This window comes from Pseudopipra pipra, chromosome 11, assembly GCF_036250125.1.
Source record: "Pseudopipra pipra isolate bDixPip1 chromosome 11, bDixPip1.hap1, whole genome shotgun sequence".
Lineage (NCBI taxonomy): Eukaryota > Metazoa > Chordata > Aves > Passeriformes > Pipridae > Pseudopipra > Pseudopipra pipra.
Window position 1 is genome coordinate 5,266,628 of NC_087559.1, and position 12,856 is coordinate 5,279,483.

The 12,856-nt window shown below is 39.6% G+C and overlaps 1 protein-coding gene across 3 annotated transcripts; it reads left to right on the plus strand.

The window, feature by feature from the left end:
* The first annotated feature begins 481 nt into the window (after positions 1–481).
* On the plus strand, positions 482–12,309 carry UBA3 (ubiquitin like modifier activating enzyme 3). 3 transcript variants are annotated; one of them, XM_064667216.1, is made up of 18 exons: positions 482–775; positions 893–934; positions 3,647–3,767; positions 4,673–4,753; positions 5,525–5,607; positions 6,170–6,250; positions 6,885–6,928; positions 7,214–7,278; positions 8,084–8,239; positions 8,361–8,463; positions 8,948–9,061; positions 9,542–9,595; positions 10,031–10,067; positions 10,147–10,228; positions 10,648–10,748; positions 10,868–10,931; positions 11,037–11,091; positions 11,540–12,309. In XM_064667216.1, exons 1-18 carry the CDS (start codon positions 756–758, stop codon positions 11,626–11,628), a joined length of 1,392 nt encoding a protein of 463 aa, XP_064523286.1. In that variant the 5' UTR covers positions 482–755; the 3' UTR covers positions 11,629–12,309. The 3 variants fall into 3 exon arrangements, with proteins under 3 accessions (XP_064523286.1, XP_064523287.1, XP_064523288.1); XM_064667218.1 differs by having other exon boundaries at positions 717–786; XM_064667217.1 differs by lacking the exon at positions 893–934 and having other exon boundaries at positions 703–775.
* Positions 12,310–12,856: the final 547 nt, after the last annotated feature.

Here is a 12,856-nt window from a genome sequence, read left to right on the forward strand (position 1 = left end):
CAGTGACCAGCCCCAGGCTGCTCCCACACCCACATCTGGTCCCTAGTCATCCTGTAGGCTCTAACGTGCCCTGAGAATGCCCTCCTGGGTAACTCTGAGTTCAGAGGAGGCCACCAAGATGAGCAGAGGGATGGAGCATCTCTGCTGTGAGGAAAGGCTGAGAGAACTGGGACTGTTGAGCCTGGAAAAGAGAATGCTTACGGGCGACCCAGTTGCTGCCTTCCAGTACCTGATGGGAACCTACAGAAAAGGGACTTTTTACAAGAGCATGGAGTGACAGAATAAGATGGATTGGCTTCAAACTGAGAGACGGCAGGTTTAGATTAGATATTAGGAAAAAACTCTTTATTGTGAGAGTGGTGAGGCCCTGGCACAGATTGCCCACAGAAGCTGCGGCTGCCCCATCCCGGGAAGCGTTCAAGGCCAGGTTGGACAGGGCTTGGAGCAACCTGGTCTAGTGGAAGGTGTCCCTGCCCATGGCAGGTTGGAACAGGATGATCTCTGAGGTCCCTTCCAACCCGAACCATTCCATGGCTCTGTGATCATCAGGGAGGTGGGCCCAGGGAGACCCCTCAGCTGCCGGGGTCCGGCCAGGGAAGGCGAGAGCCTCTGCCTCATGCATCAGGGGTTCCGCAAGGCTCCCCGGCCCTCTCACCAGGGCGATTATCGCGATTATCGCCCCCCCCCCCGCGCGGGAAACAACCCTCGGGCCCGGCCCCGCCCCGCGCGGGGCACTGTGGGAAGCAGAGGGAGCTATGGCGGATCGTGAGGAATCGTAAGTGCCCTGTATGTGTGTGCTCGGCCGCCCCCGCCCCGCGCCCGGGGAACCCCCTCCCTCCTCCCCGGTCTCTGTAGCGCGATACTGACCCTTCTTTTATTCTCTCTCTTTTAGGGAGAAGAAAAGAAGGAGGCTAGAGGAGCTGCTGGCGGATGGGTTAGTGCGGGGCTGCGGGCCAGCGGGGGCAGGGGCAGCGCTTGGCGGGGCAGGGCAGGGCAGGGCAAGGCAGGGAGAGCCGCAGCCCCGCGGGGGATGAGGGACGGGGGAGGCGCGGGCAGGGAGGAGGGAGCCCCAGGAAGGATGTCAGAGGCGGGGCAGGGCTCGGACGGCAGGGGCTGAGGGCGAGGAGCCTGGCCGAGGGGCTCGCCCGGGAGTTGCGGGCTCGCAGCTTGGCATGGTGTGCTCAGGAGCTTGGGGACGACACGGGGGGAGCTGCCTTGCCGGCCAGGGAGCGGGGAGGGCCTCCAGGCTAGAAGCAGGTGGCTAAATTTTTTGGCTGAAAAATTTAAAAAAATTCAGGCCGCGGAACAGTTGGCCTCTACTTGTTAAAAGCTCTAAGGCACCTGCCTTAAAAACTAATGCTGGGAAATCTTCAGCATCATCTGCTTCCGTCCCTTAGCTGCTCCCTTCCATCTGCCTGTGCCCCTCTTCCCAGGGATCACAAAGCCGGCCTGCCCGAGCACCGGGCTCGCAGGCAGTGCATGTGTGTGTCGGGATGAGGGTCACGAAAATCCCTGGGCATGTTGGATGGGAGGGTTGCATGCCAAGTCCCTCAAAAGCATGGAGCTTCGGAGATGCGAAAGTGGCAGGGAAAAGTCTGAGCTTAAAGCAATATAAGGACTGTGGTGCTCTGAGATCTTAAACGAAATTTAAAATGAAAGCAACTCGGTGAAATAATTAAGAATTTTGTTAAACTCTTGTGATACTTGGTAATGCTGTAACAGCACAGAAAATAAACACTTTTAAAAAAGTCTCTGAAATATAAAATCTCAGGTTGAATTACTGATGTTTTTCAGATCTCCACAATGTCCAACCCTGCAAAAACCAAACTGTAGTACAATTGCAAAAGTGAAACTAGATCTTACTATTTTGCCTTACTTATAAAGGGATATAGATGTTTAAACACACAAGGAATGGTGCTGCTTAATGGCTGTTTATAGGGGCTATATAAAAGGATGAGAAAAAGTTGTTCTCAGTGCCACCAAACACAGCTTCTACACTCATTTACAGAAAAGCTAAAAATTATAATATCCACAGAAGCAGTTTTTGTGATGTCTACTGACCTATTTTATTTGCTTAAGTCAGTGCTTAGTGCATGTCCTGAAACCTGGTGTACAACAGGTGAGGGGTTCTGTAGGGGGAGTGTTGTGTTTATTTACACCATTTCCCATTGTGTGTAATATGTGTATTTTCACATTATTGTGAAAACTGGAGAAGGTACAAAAGTGCAGAACAGGTCAAAATCCCCTTATGAATTCAAATAATTTTTATAGCTTTTATTTAACTGCTCATAGAGGAACTAACTTATCTCGACAGTTAATCAGGAAGGAGTTCAGTCTGCAGTCAAAATATCATAGAATCCTAGAATAGTTTGGGTTGGAAGGGACCTTAAAGATCATCTCATTCCAGCCCTTGGCCAGGGACAGCTGCCCAAAACAGGTGAATTATGATTTATTTATTCCTGCAGTTTAGACTTTTTCCCTGTTACTGAAAATCTGTTGTAAAATCAGTTGTCTGTAACTTGAAGTTACTGTGGACATGCTGTGTTGTCCATGTTCTGAATGCTGTGAAGATAAAGGAGTTCACTCTAGATGTTTTCACTACATTTTCGAGTCACCAGGAAGTTGTAATAAATTCTAAATGTTACCCAACAGTTGTTAGCCAAGTGCTTTTCACAGGGCTTCACAGAAGGAAGCAAATAACACTCCTTATCAATGGTGGCACAACCTTTTATACTCAGGATTGAGAAAGCTCTTCTATAAGAAGTTTAGTTTTGTATCAGTGTAGAACACAATCATATGTATTGAGTGGAGCTTCTGTTTAAAAAGGGGAGTAGCTGATGGTCTTGCACTAGAAAATTACTTGAGAGCTGATTTTAAACTATTCCAATAAGTCTCTGCAGTTTAAATTTATACTCATGTACTACTAAAAGTGACCTGCAAAAGCAGAAAAAGGGTACTGGGGTAATTTGTGTAAAAATCTGCCTTGAAAATTCAAAGGAAACTTTCCTTTTTGCAAGTGAGACTGTTACTGCTGACAGGCTCAGGGATGACAGAAAAATGGGCGTGTTCTAAATTACATAGTACCATCTGAGGGTGAAGAGCATTCAAGATTTATGTCTTTTTTAACACTTGTTCAAATTAACTACTCTGAAGATTCAGAGGACAATGTTGGGGCACGTTACTGTTATTTATTCAGTGCCTCACAATTGGTGTTACATACTGGTAGTTCTAAATTTATGAACTTAAAAAATCAGTCAAAAAAAGGATACAAGACTTTACAGATGAAAAAAACACCCTCAAAATCTAAAGGGACAAGCTCTTTTTCTATGTCTTCTTTAAATATGAGGGAAATAAAAGGAATTAGACTAGACCCCTTTTTCACTTCAGGTCAACTTTTACTAGTAGCAGTTAAATCAATGGGTTTATTGAAATGCTTGAGGTTTTTCCCCCCTCTATGCGTATTTATATTGTTGCTTTCTAGTTGCACAAATAAAACCCACTCATGCAAATGCTCACATGCACATGCAGAACATGCAGATGCATTTGTATGAGTGGTCAATAATTCAGGTGTTTTTTAATATAGAAGAGTTGGAGGTGTGGCTTTTTCCTTATGATTTTGCAGCTGAATTTACTGTGTTCTGTGCAGAATGGCTGTTGATGGTGGGTGTGGGGACACTGGAGACTGGGGAGGTCGCTGGAACCATGTAAAGAAGTTCCTCGAGCGATCTGGACCATTCAGACATCCCGATTTCGAGCCAGGCACTCAAGTGAGAAACACTTACTTTCAATAAAAAAATCTATAGTGTGTGTTGCAAAGTAATGTAAACAGGTTCGTTAATTGACCCACCAGCAATGTGTGAGTACTAAAACTGCATGAAGAACTTGTATTTTAATCAATTGAACATTGTGGTCCCAGAAGAACATACTGTGCTCTTTTTTTTAAGCTTGCTGTTGTCATATATAAATATATAACAACATATGAATTATGCTCTGTCTTTGAGTTTTACATGAAAAATAGCAGCATTTATCTTCCATTTTTAAATAATTTGATACAGTGAGAAATTCATTGTACTTGAAGAAATTACTGTTAATATGGGTACTTGGAGAACTGAGAAAGATGTTTAGTAAGCAAAAGCAAAATTTAGGCTGTCTTAATTATTTCTTCTGCTTTTTCTTTTTTGTACATTTTGTTTTAGAGCTTGCAGTTGAAAGTATTTTACTATTATCTTTTTAATGTACTGTTCCATTATTTACTAGTTGGAGGCTGGGGTGTAGTGGAACAGTTCACAGAAAGCAGTTATATAGTTAAAGATTTCAGTTCTTTTTGGCCAGCAATGTTACCTGTCTGTTTAGATTTATTTAGTAATGTGTATATATATGTATATCAGTGAAATATTTGAAGGAGGAAAACATTACCTCCTTAAGCCAAATAATAATAAAAGTGGAGCTTGGTTTTTTTCATGGTCAAAATTAATATAAAGATAATACTGATACCAATAAAGGTCTTGCTTTACTCTGAATTGGGATATAGGAACTGCTGATTAAAGTCCTGGAAACACAAAGTTGCTTTATCTGTAACTCACTAGTCACTGAAAATTTATGGTGACATGTTTATAAGGGTTATGAAACAAAGGACAAATTGTATTAATTTTTTGTTTTATGTTTTCTGCAGGCCCTTGATTTTTTGCTAAGCACATGTAAAGTACTAGTCATTGGAGCAGGAGGATTAGGATGTGAACTCCTGAAAAATCTGGTAATTACACAGCTTTCACCTTTTGCTTTTTAGAATCTTCTCTTTTTAACTAGAGAATTTATATAATATTTTATTATGTATAGCTACTAGATTTCCAAGTTCTAATTGTGTGTAAAATAGATGATGATACAGACAATAAACTTGAAGAATGTTGTTAATAAGCTTGAAAGGTGGTAGTCTAATATGTTGCATGTTATTTATTCAGCTGTTATTTATTCTCAAAGTTTGTCCTAAGGGACAAGATGCTGCTGTTTATGGAGTGTAGCCAAAAGTTCATGTGCAGCCTTAGAGAGAGTCTGATGTTGGTGATTCTCCATAATTACCTGATCCACGTAAACAAAGTGAACTAAGAACAAATCATGCTCATAATGGTACAAGAAAGGACTGTTTGGAATACAGTGGTGAAAATCACAGGCTCATAGAATCGTTTAGGTTGGAAAAGATCACTGAGTCCAACCACAACCTTAACACAGGATTTCCCTGCTGTACAGAATACCAGGAGGTGTTCTGTAGTTTTCTTGGCTTCCCTCTGTTAGGATTAGGTAGGATAAAGCAATACTGCCTTCAGCAGAACATTGTCTTTGACTGTTGAAGTGTTAGTAATTCCATCTGTAAGTACCAGCACTAACAGCCCAACAAAGATGACCAGGTACCTGTCTGCACACGGAATGAGGAGCAAATACCTTTGTTCCTCTAAAACTTGTTTTTTTTGGCACGTGGAATGAAATCCGGGGCTCTGTAAGCTTTTTATTTCCTCTTCTCTTTTCACAGGCACTGTCTGGCTTCAGACAGATCCATGTTATTGACATGGATACTATAGATGTCTCTAACCTTAACCGGCAGTTTCTGTTTCGGTAAGTGGTGTTTTCACAGTTCAGCTTCTGGATTTTTAAATGTACCTAAACAAAACACGTGACTGTGATCATTATTTTGGTTGGACAAGATGTTGTTAAAGATTGCTGAACCTTCATATCACAGTAGTACTCAGAATACATTAAATGTTGCTAAACTTCTTTGGGGATCTGTGGGTGTCATAGTTTGAGTGTGAAGAAAATTCTTGTTCCTTGCCATTGCAGTAGAGCTAATGGAAAAAGTCACACTAAAAAATAATGTACACAGACTGAAATCTCAGATTTTCTTATGCCATTTTCTTCTAAGCACAATGAAAAATTGTTGGATTTTTTCTTGGTGCTGAAAACTGTAGTTACATGCACATATTCAGGTAACTCTGAATATCTCGTATCTGATGCTTTACAGGGATCACAGAATGCTTTGGGTTGGATGCTTTAATATTATCACGTCAGTAAATTGTCCTAAAGTAACAGTTAGTCACTTAATTTGGTATTGCAATGCATAGAGGCTGGAGAGATTGAATCTGCTAAAATAATGCATTTGGAATTGCTTGGGTTTTCCCAGACCGAAGGATGTGGGGCGACCAAAAGCTGAAGTTGCAGCAGAATTCCTGAACAGCCGCATTCCCAACTGTGCCGTTGTACCGTATCCTTTTGTAGAGAAGTAGTGGCCCTGAAGGCTTCAAAATCCTAGAAAACTCTGTAGGTGGTAAGAGTATCTAAAGTATTTTGCTGCCATCCTCTCTTTTTCGTACAATAGAGAACGGATTCATTCAGCTGGTGATTGAGAATTCTTTCTCAGCGACATTAGCATCCAGGGAATATGCATGGGAAAGGCTCAGCTTTAAGAAACTGCTTTGTATTTTTCCACTGAGTGTTTTTATTCAAATGCAATATTGTAATTTTCACTGAGATACTGGAATTACAGGTTTTTTCACCAGAGTGTTTTGAGTACTAACTGGTAGGAGACATTAGTTTATAAACTTAGAGCAGCACTTGCTGATAGGGGACTTTGTGAGAGCCCATGTTTTGAGCTTCCTAAATATTTTGCCTACTGAACTTTCTCCTGTTTGTGACTATTAGATTGTGTCTCTTACTTGTTTTGTCAGATATTACAGCTGCAGCTGTGGGAATTTTGAATCTCAAATCCCATAGTTTTTTTTTTAAAAGTCTTGTATAAAACTATAGCAATAAATCAGATAATATTTTGGCCTTAGGTTAGCAAATAGGAAACAGTAAACTTAACTATAAATATATTCCTTTACTGGGCTTACATTCAGGTATTTTAAAAAGATCCAGGACATGGATGAAAGCTTCTATCGACGTAAGTGGAATTTGTGTGCCTGCCAAACACCCACCAGTGCTTTAGGGGAACCTTGCAGTTGTTGCTGCTCACTGCTTTTCCTGGGAGTTAGATTGCTAATTATTTTAGTCTTCTACAATATACTGGAAATAAAAGTAGCAAATAAATTTAAATACATCTGTGATACAGGTAATCTTGGGGAGACAGTTAAACCACAGTCACTGTCTGTGGACTGTTATGGACAGAATATTTGCTTGTTTTCAGAAATGTGCATTAGTATAGATTTAAATGTTTTTTTCCCTCTAGAGTTCCATATTATTGTTTGTGGGCTGGACTCTATAATTGCAAGAAGATGGATAAATGGCATGCTGGTAAACTCTTCAATCTTTTTAAGGCCTGATTATTGCTTGGGTATAGATAACTAAAATTAAACATGTTGATGTAGAACATGTCATTAAAATGAATGAGGGCTGTTGACGCTCACAGCTTTCTGTATCTATTTCTGTTTTCTTTCTGTGAACAGGGTGAAATGCATACTCTCTTACCTGCCCTTTTCTTGAGGAGTGTTAGCCAACATTTGTGCAGTGCCCTACAGGGGTAATTTCAGAGTTAGATTGCATTGTTTGTGGCCTTGTGCAGCCAGCTTTTGAAAGTCATATGAAGGAGAGTTCTTCTCTGGATGCTCCCTTTGTGAACTTTGTCTTCATTACCCAAACAGTGCTTTTTGTAAATGCCATCTTTTGGAGCTGCAATGTTACAGAGTTCAGTGACCAGAAAGCTGGTCATCAAACTAGGTAGTTTTATCATTGTGAATTTGTTTACAAAACAAGGATCTGGAGTATGTACCTGTATTTAATAAAACCAAAACAGCAAACCAAGCATCAAAACCCCAAATCCTTCAAACCAACCAACCATTTGTTCTGATATGCTGTAAGGAAATAACAGCATTTATCAGGGGAGGAGATGGAGGGTGAAGGTGGTAGATGAAAGTCTTATGCACTGACAAATAAGTAGTGTTTTATATACTGTGCACCCTTAAAATAAACTGTGTGTTAGGCCTTCAATCTTACGGTGTAGCCTTAAGAATAAAATTTTTAGAATATGTTTTCTTCCTGCAACTTGTTTAAAAAATCCAACCAAACAAAAACCAACACCCCCCCTACCTTTATTCATTAGATGTCCTTTTTAAATTATGAAGATAAGGCACTGGATCAAAGTTCCATCATACCTTTAATAGATGGAGGGACGGAAGGTTTCAAAGGAAACGCTCGTGTGATCATTCCTGGTATGACAGCATGTGTTGAGTGCACACTTGAGCTTTATCCCCCACAGGTAATTCAACCAGTGATATTTCCATTTTTTATATATTCTTCTGATTTGCTGGTTTCTTTTCCTAATACTATATATAGTGTATTACCTGGTTTCTTATGGTTTTCTTCCCCTGCCCAACCAGGTCAATTTTCCCATGTGCACTATTGCATCCATGCCCAGATTGCCAGAGCATTGTATTGAGTATGTCAGGATATTACAGTGGCCAAAGGAGCAACCTTTTGGAGGTAATTAGTGTATTACACTGGTGCTAAATTGCCATTTCTCCTTTTAACTAACTTGATTTGGGAATATACAGCTACTTCTAATAAAACAATCCTACCTCTCAACCTCATGTGACTCATTGTCATATTGAATCTAAGCCTCCTCTGAGCTGGAGATGGATTTTCACTCCTTGAACTTGCTGTCCAGTTCCATATTTGCTCATGTGTTTCTCACACTGCACAATTTCTTACCTGACTTAAAATGTAACCTGTAACAGCTCTATAAATCTGTACAGTTAAGATAGTTTGTGTATAGGATGTGTTAAAACCAAAGATGTTTGTAGAAATGTACTTTGGTTATTTAAAGTGTCAAGTTTTAAAAGCTTCATGGAGTATTTGTTTTAACTCCAGTGAAAACAAAGGGACTCTTTTTAGACTATAAGAATGCTGTATTTCTGAAGAACTTTTGTAATTGCAACTTACCTGTAAATTCTTAACTTTACTGTAGAAGGTGTTGCATTGGATGGAGATGACCCTGAACATATACAGTGGATTTACCAGAAGTCTTTAGAAAGAGCATCACAATTTAATATTAAAGGTGTTACCTACAGACTCACCCAAGGTAAGGGGATGGCATTTCACCAGGTTTGTGACATTTGCACTTAGGCTGGATTGGCATTCTTTGTATTTGTTACGACTAAGCTGGCAGCTCTGCTGAGAAAGAAATAGTTCTTTTCTGCCTTAAAACAGAAATAAGCAGCTCATTTCCTGTGCCAGCACAAATATTTTTATGATGAATCAGATGTTGAGGCATTTATGATAAATCAGGGGAACTTATCTGGGACAAAACTGAACATTCTTTTTGCCATTTTATTTTTAACCTGGAGCAGCTCCACAGTTTACATTACACTATGACCACTTTTGCTGGGTCAAAGAGTAGCAAGAAAAGAATGTGATTTTAGCAATGGCAACATTTATGCCAGTTTAGGCTGGTTAAGACTGGCATCTGTTCCTCACTGCTGTCCATGCCTCTGTTCACAGGCAAGTGCAGAATGCTGACAGTCATTTAATAATAACAGAGCTGTATGTTTTGTTTTTACAGGGGTGGTTAAACGAATTATTCCAGCAGTAGCTTCTACAAATGCAGTAATTGCAGGTATGGTGGAAGAGCTCATTTCACTTCTGCTTGACTGACTTGAGAGTTTTGTAGAACACAAATTTGTAATTGAGAACTTGGTAAGGATAATAGTAATTTTTAAATGGTCTGATTTATTCTTACAGTCTCATTTCTTTTTTCCATTGAGAAACTGGATGTGACTGTATAAACATTAAGCTCGTGTTTGACTGTGGGAGTGAGCAAAGCATTTGAGACTGGGAAAAAAAATGAGGAAACACAGTACATAGTCTCAACATAGTGTCAGATTAGTGCCAAATCTAATGCATAGAACTACCAGCTGCCTTCAGATACTTCTTTTTCTTGTTGCATATTGTTGAAGTTGGGTTTTTTTGTCACTTCTTCGGTACAGCTGCGTGCACTAATGTCTGATAGAGCTAGAAAGTGAAGACATTGATTTGTTTTTTCTCATTTCAGCTGTTTGCGCCACTGAAGTTTTCAAAATAGCCACAAGGTATTTAATTTCTTATTAATAACACAGGTGATTTCCAGCATAATGCCATGTATCAACACTAGCCTGTTTGCCATTGCAGTGCATACGTTCCTCTTAACAACTACTTGGTGTTTAATGATGTGGATGGATTATATACATACACCTTTGAAGCTGAAAGGAAGGTTAGTGCCATTAAAGGCTTGAAGGGTTGTTTCCATGATTTTTATTTATGCAGTTTGTGTGTATTTCTGAACTCCAATATCGAATCTCTTGGCCCCTAGCACTGAATAATAATATTTAAAATTTAAGATGACTCATAGGCAAATCTTCTCAAAAAGAGGTTCTGACAACAATTGATTTCAAGGTTTGTCAGATTTTTTGTCAGTTGAAATTTGTCATTCATAAATACTTGGCTGCTGTTGGGAGTCAGTCAAACAGTGACAAACTTCATGAGGAATTGGGTTTTGTCATTAGTATTTGCAACAGTATTAATATTTCTAGAGCTAAAACTTTAAAAAAACCCACAACACAAACACTTTTGAGACCTTATTGGCAGCATTTCTAAAATGGTATCTATCATAACGTGTATTCTTTGTTATAGGAGAACTGTCCAGCCTGCAGCCAGCTTCCCCAAAAGATAGAGATTTCCCCATCAGCTAAATTGCAGGAGGTCTTGGATTACTTGACAAATAATGCTTCATTGTAAGTGTACAACTATGACAACTTTTTTGGTAGTTTAGTGTTTCAAAAAGATAATTTGTAAATGTATTTTTACCTTATTGTCTGTTTTGTTCTTTTTTTTTAAAATGTTTTATGTATAGGCAAATGAAATCTCCTGCAATCACAGCAACTATGTTTGGGGGAAATAAAACACTTTATTTACAGGTAATCTGAACATAAATAATTATCTTTAATAATCTTAATGTATTTAAAGTTATTTTTCAGAACTTGAAAGGAAATCTTTGGCTTTTTTTTGTTTTTAATTTGCAGACAGTAGCTTCAATTGAAGAACGAACAAGGCCAAATCTTTCCAAGACACTAAAAGGTATCATGGAGTTGTCACATGTAGATTTTCAGGTTACAGAAAGTCAGTTCCATCCCTCTGTATGGATGTTTAGTTTTATTTTGCACTGTGCAGTAAAATGTGGTTCATTGTCCTTTTACATGCAACACACCTTTCTCAGGTATATGAATTGTTTAAAGGTGAAGTGCAGGCAGGTGCAGAGCAGATTGCAATGAAGCAAGCAGATAAGTGCTGTAAATTAAACATACTTCAGTAGAGTTTTATATATATTTCTTGACAAGGTTTCTTAGTTTCCTGATTAAATTAGATTAATATTTATTTAGCCAGTGAGCTGTTTGCAGCTTTATTTCATCATATTTATGGTACGTGGAAATAGCATTCATAACTTTTTTGGGTTTTTAAAATTAACAAAAAAGCAGCAAACCTCATGGGTTTAGTTAAATTAATTCAACTTTTCTTTCTGTTTCAGAACTGGGGCTTGTGGATGGCCAAGAACTTGCAGTTGCTGACGTTACAACACCACAGACTATGTTGTTCAAGCTTCACTTTACCACTTAATTTATTCATAAGTAAAGTGCAAATACAGCAAGAGAAATCTGTGCCCACCTTGTAAAACAAATATACTCTGTGGGTGTTAAAGCAGCCTGAAATGTTCCTGTAAGTGCTAGCATGGTTGAAGGTTAGGAAATCCAAACAAATCACCATATTTCAGAATTGTACGTAGAAGCCAATATTTGGTGGATTATATTTGTATAAATGCTTATTCATGTACAGATCTCTGATGTATAGAAATACATTTTTTCCCGGTTTTTTTTTGGTCAAAATGTTCATGTTAATATACTTTCAGACACATGGAACTTAAGGTGGCTAAAAGTCTCATTTTTAACACATCTGCAGATGTATATGCAAAGAAAGGACCTTTTAAAAGGAACCAAAGTGATCTGGTTTTTAGTTGTAGCACTCCTTTGGACTTGCTGAGTCACCTTAAACCAGAAGAGGCAGTAAATTAAAATGAGCATTTTCCTCTTATTAGATATTGATTTGATCAATTTTATGAAAGGTTTTAAGTATGGGAGAGATGACTTTGTTTACAAGAAAACACAAAAGGACAAAATGATCAGCTGTACATGAAAATAGTCTCCTCACTGTCCCCAGGCAGCCCCATGCACAGCATTGCAAGATTATGTTCAAATATCATTGGTGCTGTTAAGGTATTTATTAATAAAAATCATAAAGACACCTGAGTTTGTGACTAATCTGTGGACATTCAAGAGTGTTTATAGCCTCAGTTAAAAATTCTAGGGCATCACTTGGCTGCTTTGGTCAGAGACATCTCTCTGAGCAGCTCGGGGTACCTCAGTCTGAATTCTGGTTTTATGTGTTAACAGTGTTTAAATTTTACATCTGTTAAAATATGAACTGTGGGTCAGCTTTCCAGCTTAGTAGTAATGGGACAAGGAGTAATGGGTACAAATTGAAACAGGGGAAATTCAGGCTAGATATTAGGAAGGAATTTTTGGTTGTGAGGGAGGGGAGGTCCTGGCACAGGCTGCCCAGAGGAGCTGTGGCTGCCCCATCCCTGGAAGTGTCCTAGGCCAGGTTGGAACAACTGGTCTAGTGGAAGGTGTCCCTGCCCATGGCGGAGGCTGGGATGAGATGGGCTTTAAGGCCCCTTTCCAACAAAACCATTCTGTGATTACGATTCTGCCACATCCCGGTGAGTGCCTTTCGTTGAGCGGCCGAAGGGCGCGTTGGAAGCAGGAACTAAGGCTGTGTTTATCGGCGG